Below are 13,988 nucleotides of genomic sequence, written 5' to 3' on the forward strand. Positions count from 1 at the left end.
ATCCCCTTCACTGTGACTGTCCCGGCCAGGGGGCAGAAAGGGGATCTGCCCTCCACACCCACCGACAGAGCAAAAAGCCCTATGGCCAAACACTACAGTAGGGTCCCACCTCCCTTCAGCTAAATTCACCAGATTTTCAAGGGCTGACCTCATTCTAGCTGCAGAGCGTTCTTAGGATCACATGCTGGGGAAACATTTTCTTAACCTATATGACTGGGTTTTTTTAAGCAACACCCTGTGAAGCACAGCTGCTGACATGGGCTGGGTAGGATCCCAAGGCATACGTTGAAGAAACGAAAACTGTTGAGACAGAAGTTTTTCAGAGCTAACCATCAAAAGTCCAATTAACAAAGCACTACCATTCAGCAATATTTCTAATCCAGAACTATAATCTTCTTATAATTTCCAAAGGCATTTTATATGTGTTTAGATCCATTTGTAAAAAGCACTCTTTTCTCATATACAAAATCCAAAAGCCATTCAGCATATTACCCAATTGTCACAAAGTCGGAATACTTCACTCTCTTCAATTCATGCACTTGCAGCTCTCGTCAGAGGCTCCTTTCGGCAACGTTTGAAAGGACAGGCTTCATGGTAAACTCAGAAGGCCAAATCTTCCCATTTCTCTTGAACCAGTGCAGACAGAAAATTTTAGAGCTGATGCTCCCACTTGAACGCACAAACCTCAGACCTCCTTCACTATATCAAAGGGCTTTCATTTACACGTGTTTGACCTCAGCTGCTCTACTGTAACGTAAGTCTGATGCAATCTCTCCATCCCTTGTGACCTAAGTTCCAGGAAGCTTTTTAAGTCAAATCCCATCATTTAGTTGTACCAAAGAAACAACTGGAAAGCAATCTGTGGAACACTGGTGTCAGCAATGCTTTGCAAGAGGAGCCTGCAATGACAGTAAGTGCTGCACTTACACCAAGACTGCTTTCTGACGACTCTTCGCATGCAGTCTCAGGTAGAGGGCATGACAGTAATCCAGGACACCGATCATTATGGTCTGGTCCACATCAGAGTAGGGCATGACAATAATCCAGGACACCAATCATTATGGTCCAGTCCACATCAGAGGAGGAAAGAATTAGGTGACTAAAAGCATAACGTTATTAAAAAACAAGGAAAGAGGGATAAAAAACAAACCAAACCAAACAAAAACCCAAGAGATATTTTTAAGAAACTGAATTCTTCACTTGTGTTTTTCTTTGGAAGATTCTCCGCAGATAATAACAAGGCCAGACACAGTCGATCCTCAGGGATGTGCAACCTATTGTTTAAAATACAAACTGCTTGGCTAAGATGAAGTGGAAAGGTTTAGGATGAACTCTTTGTCTCCATGTAGTAGGTCTACGCTTGCAGAAGCAGGTGGGCCAAGTCAGGCATGCAAAGAAGGATCCAAGAGACTCTTGGCTACATGGTTTTCCCCAGCAACTGTTTTTTTTTTTTTTTTTTTTTTAACAGAAATTGTATTGTACTTTATCATTCAAATACTACAGCTACTGTACACAAAGTGAATGAAACAGCTTTGTTCCAGCTCTTGTTCAATTCAAAGCCAGACCTCAGACCTTTCATGGAGCTCTGAAGGGGACAGGGCTGGACACAGTAAGCGTGATGCACATATGTTGTGAATGGTCCACACAATGCCTTTCATGACAGCCTGCAGTATAAGCAAATAAAATTTATAGCTCTGAGCAACTACAGTTCGTAAGCTGCATCTATTACTTCTGTAATAGCAACTGAAGTCTGTTCCAGCTGACAAGCCAAAAGTGGAAATAAAACAAAACAGGCAGCTTTCCAATGATGTGGACAAGAGAGCTGACTTGAAGGGAACTTGAAAACAGACGTTGCCCAAAGATGGGCCAGAACCCATTTCACCTTGGTATAGGCGGAAGCGGGGGGGCACCTCTTTCTTTTCGGCCAGAACCACCTAAAAGAGAAAGTAAGGGTTTTTTTCTTGTTACTCCTCTGGTTTCTTTTACAGTGGGAGATCACATCTAAGTCATTAATTCAGTAACTGGCGATGATCTAAGCATTTTTTTGTTGAGTCATTTCACTAAAAAAAAAATAAATCTTTGTAGAGTTTCCAGTTAGTTTATTAAACAACACCAGAATTTCAAACAGTGTAATAGAAAGTTTTTAACTAACACGATCCCCAGATGTCTGGAAAGCACATGTATTTGAGTCCTTTGACCCCTTCTCAAGACAGGCTGAGGGCTCGTTAATTAGCCTCACTATTTTATGCAAACACATCCCTTTTCAGAGCTACTTGAAACAGGCAAATTTCAGTGAAAGTGGCAAGCCCTAAATATGGTAACATTCAAAGCTCTTCACACTTTTCCCTACACAAAGATTTTCATGAAATGAAACATAAAATTTGCTTATACTACTTTGCCTTTCCTCATGGAGCAATATGAATGGATGAAAGCTAACAGGGCAAAGTGAAGGGTCAGAGACCAACAGGAATTTCTGCTCCAACACAAAACCTCATCATTTTGAAAGAGAGGAGAGAGAGAAACATCTGAGTGCACAGATGATAACATGATAACTATGAGGCACCGATGTCACTGGTTGTGAAAGAAGTAAATTGATCCTTGGGTGTATCAGGGAAAATACCACTAATGGAGATAGGAAACATGGCTGAGACCTGAATTGGAATGGTACATACCACTGATTGGAAAGGGTAGTACATCCTCATTTAATCAGTGCAGCAAAGTAAAAGCTGAGAGGAGGGTCTGACTGTTGTCTTAAAAAACATTAGGTGTTTAACACACCAAGGAGGGAGCATAACTAAACTCAAGGATGATGTTGGCACAAGAATGAGTTGTGCATGAATTTAGATGAGCAATGAGGAGGAAGTCCTAGGGGGTTTTGTGGTTCTGGCTGCCTGCAGCTGACAATAACAGCAATACAACACATGTTCCAACTTAAAAATTAAAGAATCCCCCCCTCAAATACAATTTTAAGGGAGTTTGTGCCTGGCAAGCCTGCATTAGCTTTTTCTGTGTGGTAGGGAAGGGTGACCACGCTGTTAGCCTGAGAAGTTTCGAAACCTCAGCATCCAGTCTTTTCCCCATTCACATTGTTTTCAGGGTAACACACTGAAATCCCAACAGCAGAGGTGGAACAAACTTACCTCTACTTTCATTTCTTGCTAGTTTACTGGGATAACTTCTGTTCATGGGTACATATGGCTCTGGAGGTGGCAAATCAGATATAGGATGAAAAGAAAATCTGCTTTCCCATTCATCTGGAAAAAATCCCACACAATTTATTCATTAGTTTTTTGATCCAGCCTCAGGAAAGTAAATTGACATTAGCATCATGTTTAATACATTTTTTATAATGTAAAATGCTCACATAGCTGAGTATCCTATCAAGAAGTCAGGGAGGAAGATGCTTTTGGTTAGTTTGAGAATGAAAATTCTTATTAACTTTAAGTGATAATTTAGTCAATTTAACCCAAAATCACAGATCAGGGAAATGGCCACAATTCCACTGAAATAAGTGCTACGTTCCCTTCCATGGATAGCAGGTCTGCTTTTTCAACACACAGGTATATACACACATACTTGTCACCAGAAATGTGCAGTGACTCCTATTTCAAAACAGTATATTGTTCCGCGGTACAGAATTTTCTGATATTCACACTGCACTGATATACAGAGCTCAAAAGCATCACTAAAAGTGGCCTGACCTGTAAGCAGTGGGTGTTTTTTCTTTCTTAATTTTTATTCAGGAAAAAGAAAACGTGAGGCCAATTTATGATGACAGAGACACCTGTATGTAACTACTGTAAAACATGGAAAAATAAACCAGTTGAAACCCTATCTCTTGAGACCACAGGCACCCAAATGCTGTGCTTGCTGAGGGTAGAGGATTCTAAAGAATAAAGCACATCGATGGTTCCTTCGCTGAAACAGTAGGAAATGTTTATAGAGCTCAGTTCTGCCCTTGAATTTGGAGACCCAAGGAAGAAAGTGCCGGCTGTCTTAAACTTTGCCATTTCTTCACTTGGTTACTTCAGGACTTCATGACCATAGCCTTTTTTTTTTTTTCAGTATTTTTATTTTTTATTGCATAATGTAATGAACATCTCAGTAAGTTTTGCCTGGCAGTTGTACATGTAGTTATTTCCTGGGATTCAGTTTTTCTGGGTTTAGTCCCAACGGTTGCAGTTAGAAACTCGTGCACGAAGGATCCGCAGATTCTGAACCCTGCAAATGACTTGTGTAGGAAAAAATGCGTCTGTGACCCACCTGCCTTATCTGATGTGTGAAGAGTGTGAAGATGCTTCAAAAGCGTGCGTTACAGTTTTGTTTTCTGCATGCCTTTTCTACCTTTATAAGTGTCAGAAATACCCATTTTGGCCCCCCGTAATTAGCTGACAGATTTCTCTGTGCTTTGCAAACAGAAAACAATTAAAAAGAAAAGCACAATTTGCCTTTAAAAACACAGCAATCTTGGACCTCACATTTTCAATAAACACTAGCCAAAAGAGAGATACTTGACATTTTCAGCAGCGTTCTGACAGTCTCTTCCCTCATCAGTTTTTCAGCTTTTGAATCATCATCTAACTTGTTCTGACTACCAAAGAGTCTTAGTAGAGCTACAGTCGGAATTTGTATTAGAACAATCCCCTTAGGCCTTACTTCTCTATTGTCGCGAAGCAAAGACCGTGAATATATTTCTTGTTTTCAGGGTATTTTTCACAGGGTTATTTTGGGGACTCTGTTGATGACGTTGCAGTTCTGCTCAACGTATGGCCTATTTACTCTGTTCTTACTCGGCAGGGTTAATTGAGTCCCAAATGACACCTCTGCTTGTCAGAAATCAAAGGTCTGCGCTAGAAGCAAGGCCTCTATCCCAAACCTTTTTTTATGTATTAAGACCAAAAGCGACTACACGGTCTCTATTAAAAGCAAACAACTAGGAGGATGGCTTACCATCACTTGGATCCTGGAAACCGTTTCTGACAGCTGAAGAAGGTGGTGGTGGTGGTGGCGGCGGCGGCGCTGCTGACCCAGGCCGATCTGGGGGAAGCGGTGGTCTCGGTCCACCTCTCTGGTTGTCCAGCCCTGCTCGGGAGGGCAGTTGTGGAGTAGCAGGCAAAGCCCTTGAAGTGCTTCCATTCCTGCTGATGGGAGGTGGTGGTGGTGGGAGGGGGCCTGGAGCAAGACAAAAGGCAAGTATAAACACTACTTACACCAGGGGTTATTCTGCCAGTGGTAAGCCACCGCCCATGGCCCACTAACAAACCAGACAGTTGGCTTGGGACCCTCAGTCCCAAGGGGAAATCACCCTCAGCACCCACTTCCCTGCTGTACACAGCTCTCTGGGAAGTTGCTACTCATTTAAAGACTAGAGATCTGGGGAGCAGGGTATATCTAGGCACAAATACACAGCTGTGCCCATATTCCCATTTCCCTCAGCTACAGAAGCCTCTGTAGAAGTGCTGGTGCTTGGACACACTTTTGAATTGCTCTAAATTATGTTGGCCACAATAAGCTAAAGTTGCAGCTGGAATTCAGGGTACAGGGGAGGTCCAGACCATGGCCTGTTTCCTTTCCATGTTCCACTGCAAGGCAGAAGGACATGGAGCAGAAGAGCTCTGCTACCTTCACAGAGGCTCTGTGCCCACAGGGGTAGGTCCTCTCTGTGTGTCACAGGCAGGGTCTGCAGCAGCACAGGGGAATTCAGCCCAGGAGTGGCAGTGGTAATGGTTCATTTACAAATGTACGTGCTACATGCCAGGTTGGAAACACTGGAAACAGACCTCACATGTAGACTGGCATTCCCAGTGTCTGTATATCTGAGTAACTGGTGTGATGACACGACAGGTCAAATATGAAGGCACAGCCTACGTAACATAGGAGCAGGGCTGTCCTGTGGTTAAGGGAAGGGTGCTTCTCTGAGAAGAGCTGGAAAATAAAGGCAAGAAAGCTGCTGCTGCCAGAGAGAGAGGTACCTGTGGTTAGGACACAAGGAGACGAAGCAGAGGGTGTGGAGGGCTATACATGTTCAAAGGTCTCGCTACCTCTGTTTGGCATAGTTGGGCAACTGACAATTATGTTCATTTTTATGAAATGCTTCCTTGTCCTGATGAAATCTAGCTGCAGACGTGCATTTTGGAAAAGAGAGCGGCAGATAGGTCTCCAGCAACAAGCACTGAAGTACACATCAAGAAACAGGCTGTACTTTGTGGGGTTTGGGTTTTTCTTTTCCCCTGTTTTTTTTTTTTTTTTCAACAACTTAAGTTTGCCTTCAGGGAACAGTTTCTCAGAATGGGAAGCATTTAGTAACTTTCTGAGTAGTTTTCTTACTCCCTCTCTAAACCTATCTAAACCCCATCATCTAGACTGAACTGCCACAGAATAGGAGTATTCGAGTTTATAGTTTATCACTACAACTTCCTTCTACTTATGAAGCCAGCAGAAAGGGAACACAGATTTCTTAAAACCATTTGCCTCAGGAAAAAGCCAACCAGGAAAGCACTGGTGAAAACAGAGGCCATCACAAAAGAAGCTCCTCAAAGCATCTGAGTAACTGCAGTCCTTCTCTGCGACTAAGATCCATGCTCCCAGTCAAATACAACAAGGCTTCTAGGATTTTTGTTTGTTTGTTTTTCCCTTACTGCAGGGTGTGCTGGCAACCAGCTCCACCAAGCATGGTTTTGTAGCCAGTATCTTCTGTAGCTGCATGGCTGCTGCAGGTGCCATGCTACAGGAGATTCAGGCTAGTTCAAGAAGCTTGAAAGCACCACGGATGGCTGTCGCCTGTGGGACCTCCCATGACATCTCCACTGCCCAGAACTGTGTGGGTTTGAAATGATTCCAGATTTTTATTCCCAAGGATGAAATGAAAGGCGACTCTATGGAGGTTCCCAGCATCCTTTCTGTGCAATGCATCCTCTTTCATGATGCTACAGGGCCTGGCTGTTTGCATCTAAATTCTCTCATCTCCAAGGAAAGAATCATCAGATAGTAAGAGCACTAAGTTATGATACACAATTCTTAAAAGCCACTAACAATAGCCATTGCAGAGGACAAAGTATATTATAGAGTAACTCAAAGGAGGCAATTCTAATTTTAGTCTTACTTGAAATCTGCACGTGGCAAGTAACAACAGCTAATCACACTGTAACAAGTGCCATTACATTTAACAACAGTTGGCTAGGTCTTTTATTAAAATAATTTGTATCTGGCTGTAAGCGCTCGTGCCTCCCGACACGTAGCAAGCTCCATTCATGAGTTCACCACCATTAACTCACACTGGTTGACTCAGGAAGGCAAATGCTGTCAGATGTCAGAAGCTAGATAAAACAGCTTCTTTGCATCAGAGAACGTAATAGGGAACCCCCGTTCGCAAGCCTTTTTAATTACAGTAATTATATTGGAAGTTGCTGAGATCTGCAGAAGTGCCCATGGTGCACAGTGACTCTCCTTAAGGCACTGTGATGCCCGTGAGCCCTCATCTGCAGATTCACTGCGCCAAAGGAACAGCACTGCTTGTCGCCCACAGACAGCAGGGGCACACATGGCAGCAGGACATGGGGGGATGGCACAGCCCCACGCCTGCTGCATCATGCTCCTCCAGCGCTTCTGTGCATCGCACCGAGGGAAAAACTGACGCCCCAACCACATCGTTCCTCCTCAGGGTGACAGCAGAGGAAGCAACTGCAGAGCCGTAGGATGAAGAACGGCTGTGGATTCTGGGTTGCCCTCCCAGAGGTACGGCCAATGTCACTGCCACGGTGGAGCAAACCAAAAACTTCCCTTTCTATCAAGAACTGTCACTTCGCCCCATCTATTCGATCCCTGCCATGCAGTCGCCCTGAGGACCCCTAGCCCCCCGGCTCCCTTACCTGATCGGCTGGGGGGATCTCTGACAGGCGGCGGGGGCCTCTCGCTGGGCGGGGGTGGCAGGGGTCCGGAGCGGCCCCCCACGCCGCCACCGGCCGCCGGGGAGGATCCCAGCGAGATATTTCTTTGGGGCAGCCGCGGCATCTCGTCTCCGCCACCGGGAACGGGAGGAACGGGGGGCGGCCCCGGCCTGCTCGGGGGCGGTGGGGGCGCGGGGGCGCCGACGGTAGGCCGGGGGGCAGAGGGCACGGGCGGCTTGCTGTTCTGCGGCGGCGGCGGGGGTAGAGCCCCTTCCCGGGCGGCAGGCGGACGGTGCCCGGCGGGGGGCGGCGGGGGCGGCGGCTTGTCCTCCGCCGGCCGGCCCGGGGTGGGCGGCAGCGGGGGCCGGCCGGAGAAGGGGGGCGCCGCGCCGGGGCCGGGCTGCCGGAGGGAGCCCGCCGACCCCGCGCCCCGGCTCCCCGGGAACGGCGGGGGCGAGGGCCCCAGGCTGGGTTGACGGCTCACGCCCGGCACCGGCGTCGACCTGTTGTGCAGGTTGGAGGAGACGGGCCGGGGGGTGCTTGGCACCGGCGGCGGGACGGCCTCGGGCCTGGAGCCCACGTCGGGCCTCGGCGGCGGCGGCATGCGGCTCCTTTGCGGCTCGGGAGCGGAGGTTCGCGGCCCCGAGGGCGGCCCCGGGAAGCGCGGCGGGCCGCTCGGCGGAGAGAAGGGCTTGGCGGCTGCGGAGCGGGCTCCGGGCGGCAGGGCGGGCGGGCGGCTTCCCCCGGCATCTGTGAACGCAGGACAGGGAGTCAGTACCCGCCGGACATGGGCTTTTTGCTCTGCGCGTCAGGGGCTCCGGCCCTTGGGACCAGCGACAGGCAGCAGCAGCTTTGGGGAGCCGCTCCCGAGGCAGGGGCGACATCCTGATAATGGTCATGAGGGGCGACCTGTGCGGGACCAAAGTGGCTGCAAGGCAGCACAACCGCTCCAGCCCTCCTATAGCGATCAGCAGCGTGGGGAGGGCAGGGGAGAAGCAACGAAATCTTGGCTTTTAAATTATATTTAATAACAATGCTGTGAAAGGCCCTTTTCAGCCCTTTCTGGAAACCATTATCAAAGGATGTACTTCTGCACATTGGGAAGAAGACTTCTACACCTTGTGCTAGAAACAGCACAGTCCTATGATGCTGGGAAGTTCTGTGTTAATACAAGTTCCTAAAATAGACTATGACACAATAGAAAATACCAGCTCCAAGAGACTGGTTTGTACACATGCTGAAAAATTATGTTGGTCTATAAAATATGCAAGGTTCATGACACCCTACAACCCCCATTGCCCAGTTCTCCTTCAACAAGCATAAAATCCTACATCCTTAACACCTTACAAGACTCACTGGCCCCAGATCTCCTTTGTTTCAAGGGGCACAAGGCCTTGAGCGGCTGCGTTGCCAGCCAGAACACAGCGTACACCCCAGACAAGCCTCCAGCAGCAGCGTGCTTACCAGCCAGCTGGGATGCCTCACGCACTCCCTAAGTGGTAAATCATGCTGTTGTGGAGCTGACACAGATGTATTTTCCATTTGGAAAGTAGATTCTTTTTGCTGAGATCTTTAGTTTTCATTAATAACTAGAAGGATGCTTGGAAAGAGACTCACTTCACCCTCTCAAAATCTAGTATTAAGAGTAAAGCAAGATCCAAGCTGAAAATGACATCTCCTAAGAGCCTTAAGATATCTGAAGACTTTTTCAATCCCAGCAGGTAGTTTATTGCAGTGCTATGAAGGTTTTAAGCAATACCATTTACTTTTTCATACTCAAACTGCAAGGTCTTTCTTACCAACATCTCGACTCGCAGCCGATCTGAGCTTTGGCATTCCTGCTTGAAAAAGGCCTCCAAGGCCAGGTGGTCCACCACCGCCAAAGCTGCCACCACCACCACCACCACCAAAAGTCCCACCGCTGCCGCCACCACCACCTCCTCCAAAGCCACCGCCACCACCTCCACCAGGTCCTTTGGGTTCTGTTGGGAAAAAAAATCCCCCACATTAGGCAGAGAAGCGAGACTGATCCTGCAGTATTATCTCTTTCACTACAGCAATGCTTGTAGCTGAGGAAAAGTGGACAAGCCTTCAAAACACAGAAGTCCTTGTTGTATTGTCACAGCTACCACCACCACTATTGCATCATCCAAGAGGTGATTTAATAAACATAGACATTGTGTTTTATTCAGCCATCACACTCCTTTACTCTGCTCTTGACTGGAAAGCAGAGAAAGTCACTATGGAAAATTCGGAACTGAGCACGGATGGAACCTCTGAGAATATCAAGTTGTCTTTGTTAGCAAACCAAGAGACAGAGTTTCTTATGGGAAACGCAGAAGGAAGAAGGAAAACAGAGGTGCCCTTCCCCTTGGAGGTATCGCTGGTGATCACTTCTGGGAATGCGCAGAACTGTCAACTATTGGTGATGTTGCAACTTACTCACTTAAACTTATTCATAAAAGGCCTAGTGGGGAAAAAGACTTAATTTCCGATTATGTTCCTGGAGGTCCAGAAACACAGCGACAGGATCAGTAGCTGCTGATTTTTCCTATGGCCAGGAATTATTTTATCAGCACCCCCCTTCCTCTCCCATTTCTCTTCAATGTCGCTATTTCTGCTGTGACAGCACTGAGATGCTAAAAGTAAAGTGAAACTGTTTCTACAACTACAAAGGGGAAGAGCCCTATTTGGAGCAGCACTGCACAACGAGCAGGCCTGCAGGTTGGAATATCTGTGGGGATCAGCTCTGAGATGACAGGCTACATGGCTGAGGATCAGTTGCTTAATTACTTGGCATCTTGATTTCCACAGCTTTGGGTGGGTAAAAAATTCACTGATTATAAAGTAATTACAACCTTTGGATGAAAAACACTTCTAATAATCCCACCCAGAAGAAAAGGAGGAAGAATGTGTTCATGGGGGAATGTTTCACATCATCCTTCTCTTTTCTTAACCGTGTTAGCCCAGTTCAGCTCTGACTCACATAGGGTGTGAACCTCTGGAGAAATGCTGCTACTATGGTTTAGTCTTTCATCATAATTTGTTAATTCATGTAAACAAGATAATAGGCCACATCATTTTAATCTTACTGCTTAGCTCTCCTTTAATCCCCTTAATACTTTTCTCCAGCTCATTACAATAGCCAGAACATGTAACTTTGCTTGCAGAGATAATACTCAAGTGTTTAAAAACTAAGTACCTGGCTGAGTGCAGGACTGTGTTTTTTTAATTATTCTTATTTGATCACACTCCATTGGACGTTTCCTTCTTTCCTCATTATCTTCCTATCCCAGTCCAGCCTTTAATTGCACGGTCAGACCTGGACTGAGCTGTATCACATTTGCTAACCAATCTGCAGTAGTGTCTTCTCCCCCTAGGCAATATTGTTCCTTCAGCATAATCCCTTCTCTTGTTCCTTGCTCTTCTGCTTCTGTTCCGTCTTCCCAATACTTCTGCTACTTGTGCTTTTCCAGCCTCCTCTCAGCACCTTCTGACATGAACACTGATGGCAGCAGTGCAGCTGGATGGAGACCCTGTCTCCATTCTGGTAAGTGTTGCTGCTGCCTTGTGCCAGAGCAGCACTAGGCAGGCTGAGCAACAAGGCTCAGCCGAAAAGATAACTCCCCTGAGTCACTCCAGGAGTGGCAAAACTGCGCAGTGGGGTGACACCCAGGCGGGGCTGTGGCTCCTGGCTGTGGTTTTGCTTTTAGTGGTACTGGGGCCACCGACAAGCCAGCGGCAGTGTGCCAGGGTGCCTTTGTTTTTATACTGTTGATGCCAAAGTAGAATCTGAAATCCCACTTTATTCTCCCAATCCTGACAGGGGTTTTGTTTCCCTGAGTTTCTGCAGCTCCTCAGTACACCCACCTAAGTAGGGTTTGCAAAGTTTTCTGATTTAAGTGAATGAGAAAATGAACTGCTTTATACAAGTGAGCAAACCAACACGATTCATAGGCAGTACTGGATTTCACAGCTGACAATCCACAATGAAGAGAATTTCTATATGCCAACTTGGGGCATTTTATTGTACCTGCTTCTCTCTCGACAGTTCATCAGATGATACACAAAATAATTTTCTGCATTCAGACATTTGCATACACAGGAGCTCCCAGCACACAGAGTCATACTTACTGTCCAGAATCGGAGCACTTCTGTCATTAGTAACAGTTTTCTTCAGCTTTTTTCCTTTGGTAATATCAGATAGCAGAGCATTTCGCCCTGCTTGTTCTGACCTACTCAGGGAGGGCTTTTCAGTGTTGGCCTGCAAAATAAAAATAAAAATGAGGAAGCAAAATAAAGCTTGAGTTCTGGTTACAAAATTATGCTCAAATACAGTAGTTATCTGAGACCTCAATTTCTGTTTTAATGACACTAGACTGGGTAGTGTGCCATGTTGTGTTTTGTGACTGATGTTTTAGGTAGCTGCCTACGTTACCGACTCAAGGCCTGAAACACTGCTGCTATTCACACACTATTCTCTGGAAACAGAATGATTTTATGCTAATTCCTATTTTTTTGAACCAAAGATTTACAGCCTCTGATTTTTTAAAGCCAAGGCATGTTTGTGGCAAATTGCCATTTTGGAGACTGAACAAGAACCGACTACACAGATAACTTGACTACACAGAAGGTGGGCATTCTAGAAAGCTGTAGTGAAAACTCCAAATCTAAAAATTCTGGATAAATCAGAAGGACGGTGTTTTATCTACAACTTTAGTTTTGATAGAAATACTTTACAATGAAAGCCATCAATTCAATAATATGGACCTCTTCAAATAGGTTAAATAAAACCTTTGGATGCATGATGTTTGTTTTGGTGGTCCACTTTTTTCAGTTTATGTTTTGGTGACAGTTTTTCCAAGGAAGAATCAAAAAACCACACAACATACGCATATGTGCACGCACACACATATATATGGTTATTTCTTCTGGGAAACGGTGGTTCCTGAAAAGCTTTCTAACTTATCAGCTCAGTGCTATGGACATTTCCTGAAAGGCAGTGAGAGTTGCCATGGAGGGACCAAGCACAGGATCTGTATCTTGATTGTGGTGGAAAATGAGGGAGACTCTTCAGCAGCACAGCCCAACACGTCTGTGTAACCAGCTTGGGTTTGGAGATGCAAATCTCTGAGCACCACACAACAGTATTTTGAGAAGCCTCTTCTTTTTTGTCAGTGAAGCGTCAGAGGGCAAGCACAACACGAGGTCTGAAGCAGTCTTGCCCACCAGGCAAGCACACTTTCCAGCAGTGGATCCTGTGCTCTGATGCTGCAGGCTGGCTGAGAGCACCATGCTGGCTACAAACTATCCTTACCAAATTTAAACAATAGGATTGATTTTTTTTCACTTCTGGTCACGTAAGTACTAGAGTAGAACAAGGGAGAAGGTGGGAGCATGTGGCCGGAGAAAGGTAAGGGGAAAGCAAGAGTTCGGTCCCCCTGACTTAGACAAGCTGTTGAGGAGCTGTGCCTTTCCAGCCAGGACCCCCACACCAGATCAAACCATCAGTGTGGGAGGAAGATGGAGAATCAGTGTGGCTAGCGACATCCATATGCACCATGGACGAGAGTGGAAGTGATGGTTCCTCTTACAGGATTAATCATCAGCCATAAACAAAACATCAGCGAGTTTTCCCCAGATATCATGCATACCCACACCTCGAGGACTCTGGTTGTCCCATGCAACAAGCAACAACAGAGGATGTGTGTATGGTACGTTTACCTCCTGCAGAACTTACCAAGGCCAGAGTTGGGGGCGGAGGGGGAGCTGGAGGGGGAGGCACAGGCATGGTGGAAGGCTGAGTTCAGTCCGGTCTTACTAAGAAACCTGCACAGAAACACACAGGCCCAGAGATTAATAAATCTTAATTAGGCTTCCAATCAGTTAAAAGCTTCTTGCAGCTAACAGGTTTATCTGTCACATTTTCTAAGTCTAAATAATCCATAGAAATTGGTTCACATTTCACTGTACAGAAACCAGCCACATCCTTAACTGAGGGCTCCTGACGTGACCATACAAACCTGCAGACATACATCCCCCATTTTGCACGCATGCCCAACCCACACACTGCTGTGGCAATGCACAAAAACACAGTAACGA

The 13,988-nt window shown here is 46.2% G+C and overlaps 1 protein-coding gene across 1 annotated transcript; it reads right to left on the bottom strand.

Moving 5' to 3' along the window:
• Positions 1-623: 623 nt before the first annotated feature.
• Positions 624-13,692, bottom strand: WIPF1 (WAS/WASL interacting protein family member 1). Its single transcript, XM_084265237.1, has 7 exons — positions 13,627-13,692; positions 12,021-12,150; positions 9,686-9,868; positions 7,869-8,636; positions 4,951-5,172; positions 3,141-3,254; positions 624-1,934 (listed from the first exon to the last, which is right to left on the bottom strand). The coding sequence occupies exons 1-7, from the start codon at positions 13,675-13,677 to the stop codon at positions 1,879-1,881; spliced, it is 1,524 nt and encodes a 507-aa protein (XP_084121363.1). The 5' UTR covers positions 13,678-13,692; the 3' UTR covers positions 624-1,878.
• Between the last annotated feature and the right edge of the window lie 296 nt (positions 13,693-13,988).

This window comes from Gallinula chloropus (assembly GCF_964237585.1).
Source record: "Gallinula chloropus genome assembly, chromosome: 5".
Taxonomy (NCBI): domain Eukaryota; kingdom Metazoa; phylum Chordata; class Aves; order Gruiformes; family Rallidae; genus Gallinula; species Gallinula chloropus.

What these genes read in the sequence shown, in the direction of transcription:
- WIPF1 (XM_084265237.1), bottom strand. Translation starts at nt 13,677, where the DNA reads ATGCCTGTGCCTCCCCCTCCAGCTCCCCCTCCGCCCCCAACTCTGGCC. An exon ending in CGCCCCCAACTCTGGCCTTG is followed by an intron (nt 12,151 to 13,626) that starts GTAAGTTCTGCA and finishes TTTATTTTGCAG; the next exon opens with GCCAACACTGAAAAGCCCTC. An exon ending in AGCAAGAAATGAAAGTAGAG is followed by an intron (nt 1,935 to 3,140) that starts GTAAGTTTGTTC and finishes TTTCTCTTTTAG; the next exon opens with GTGGTTCTGGCCGAAAAGAA.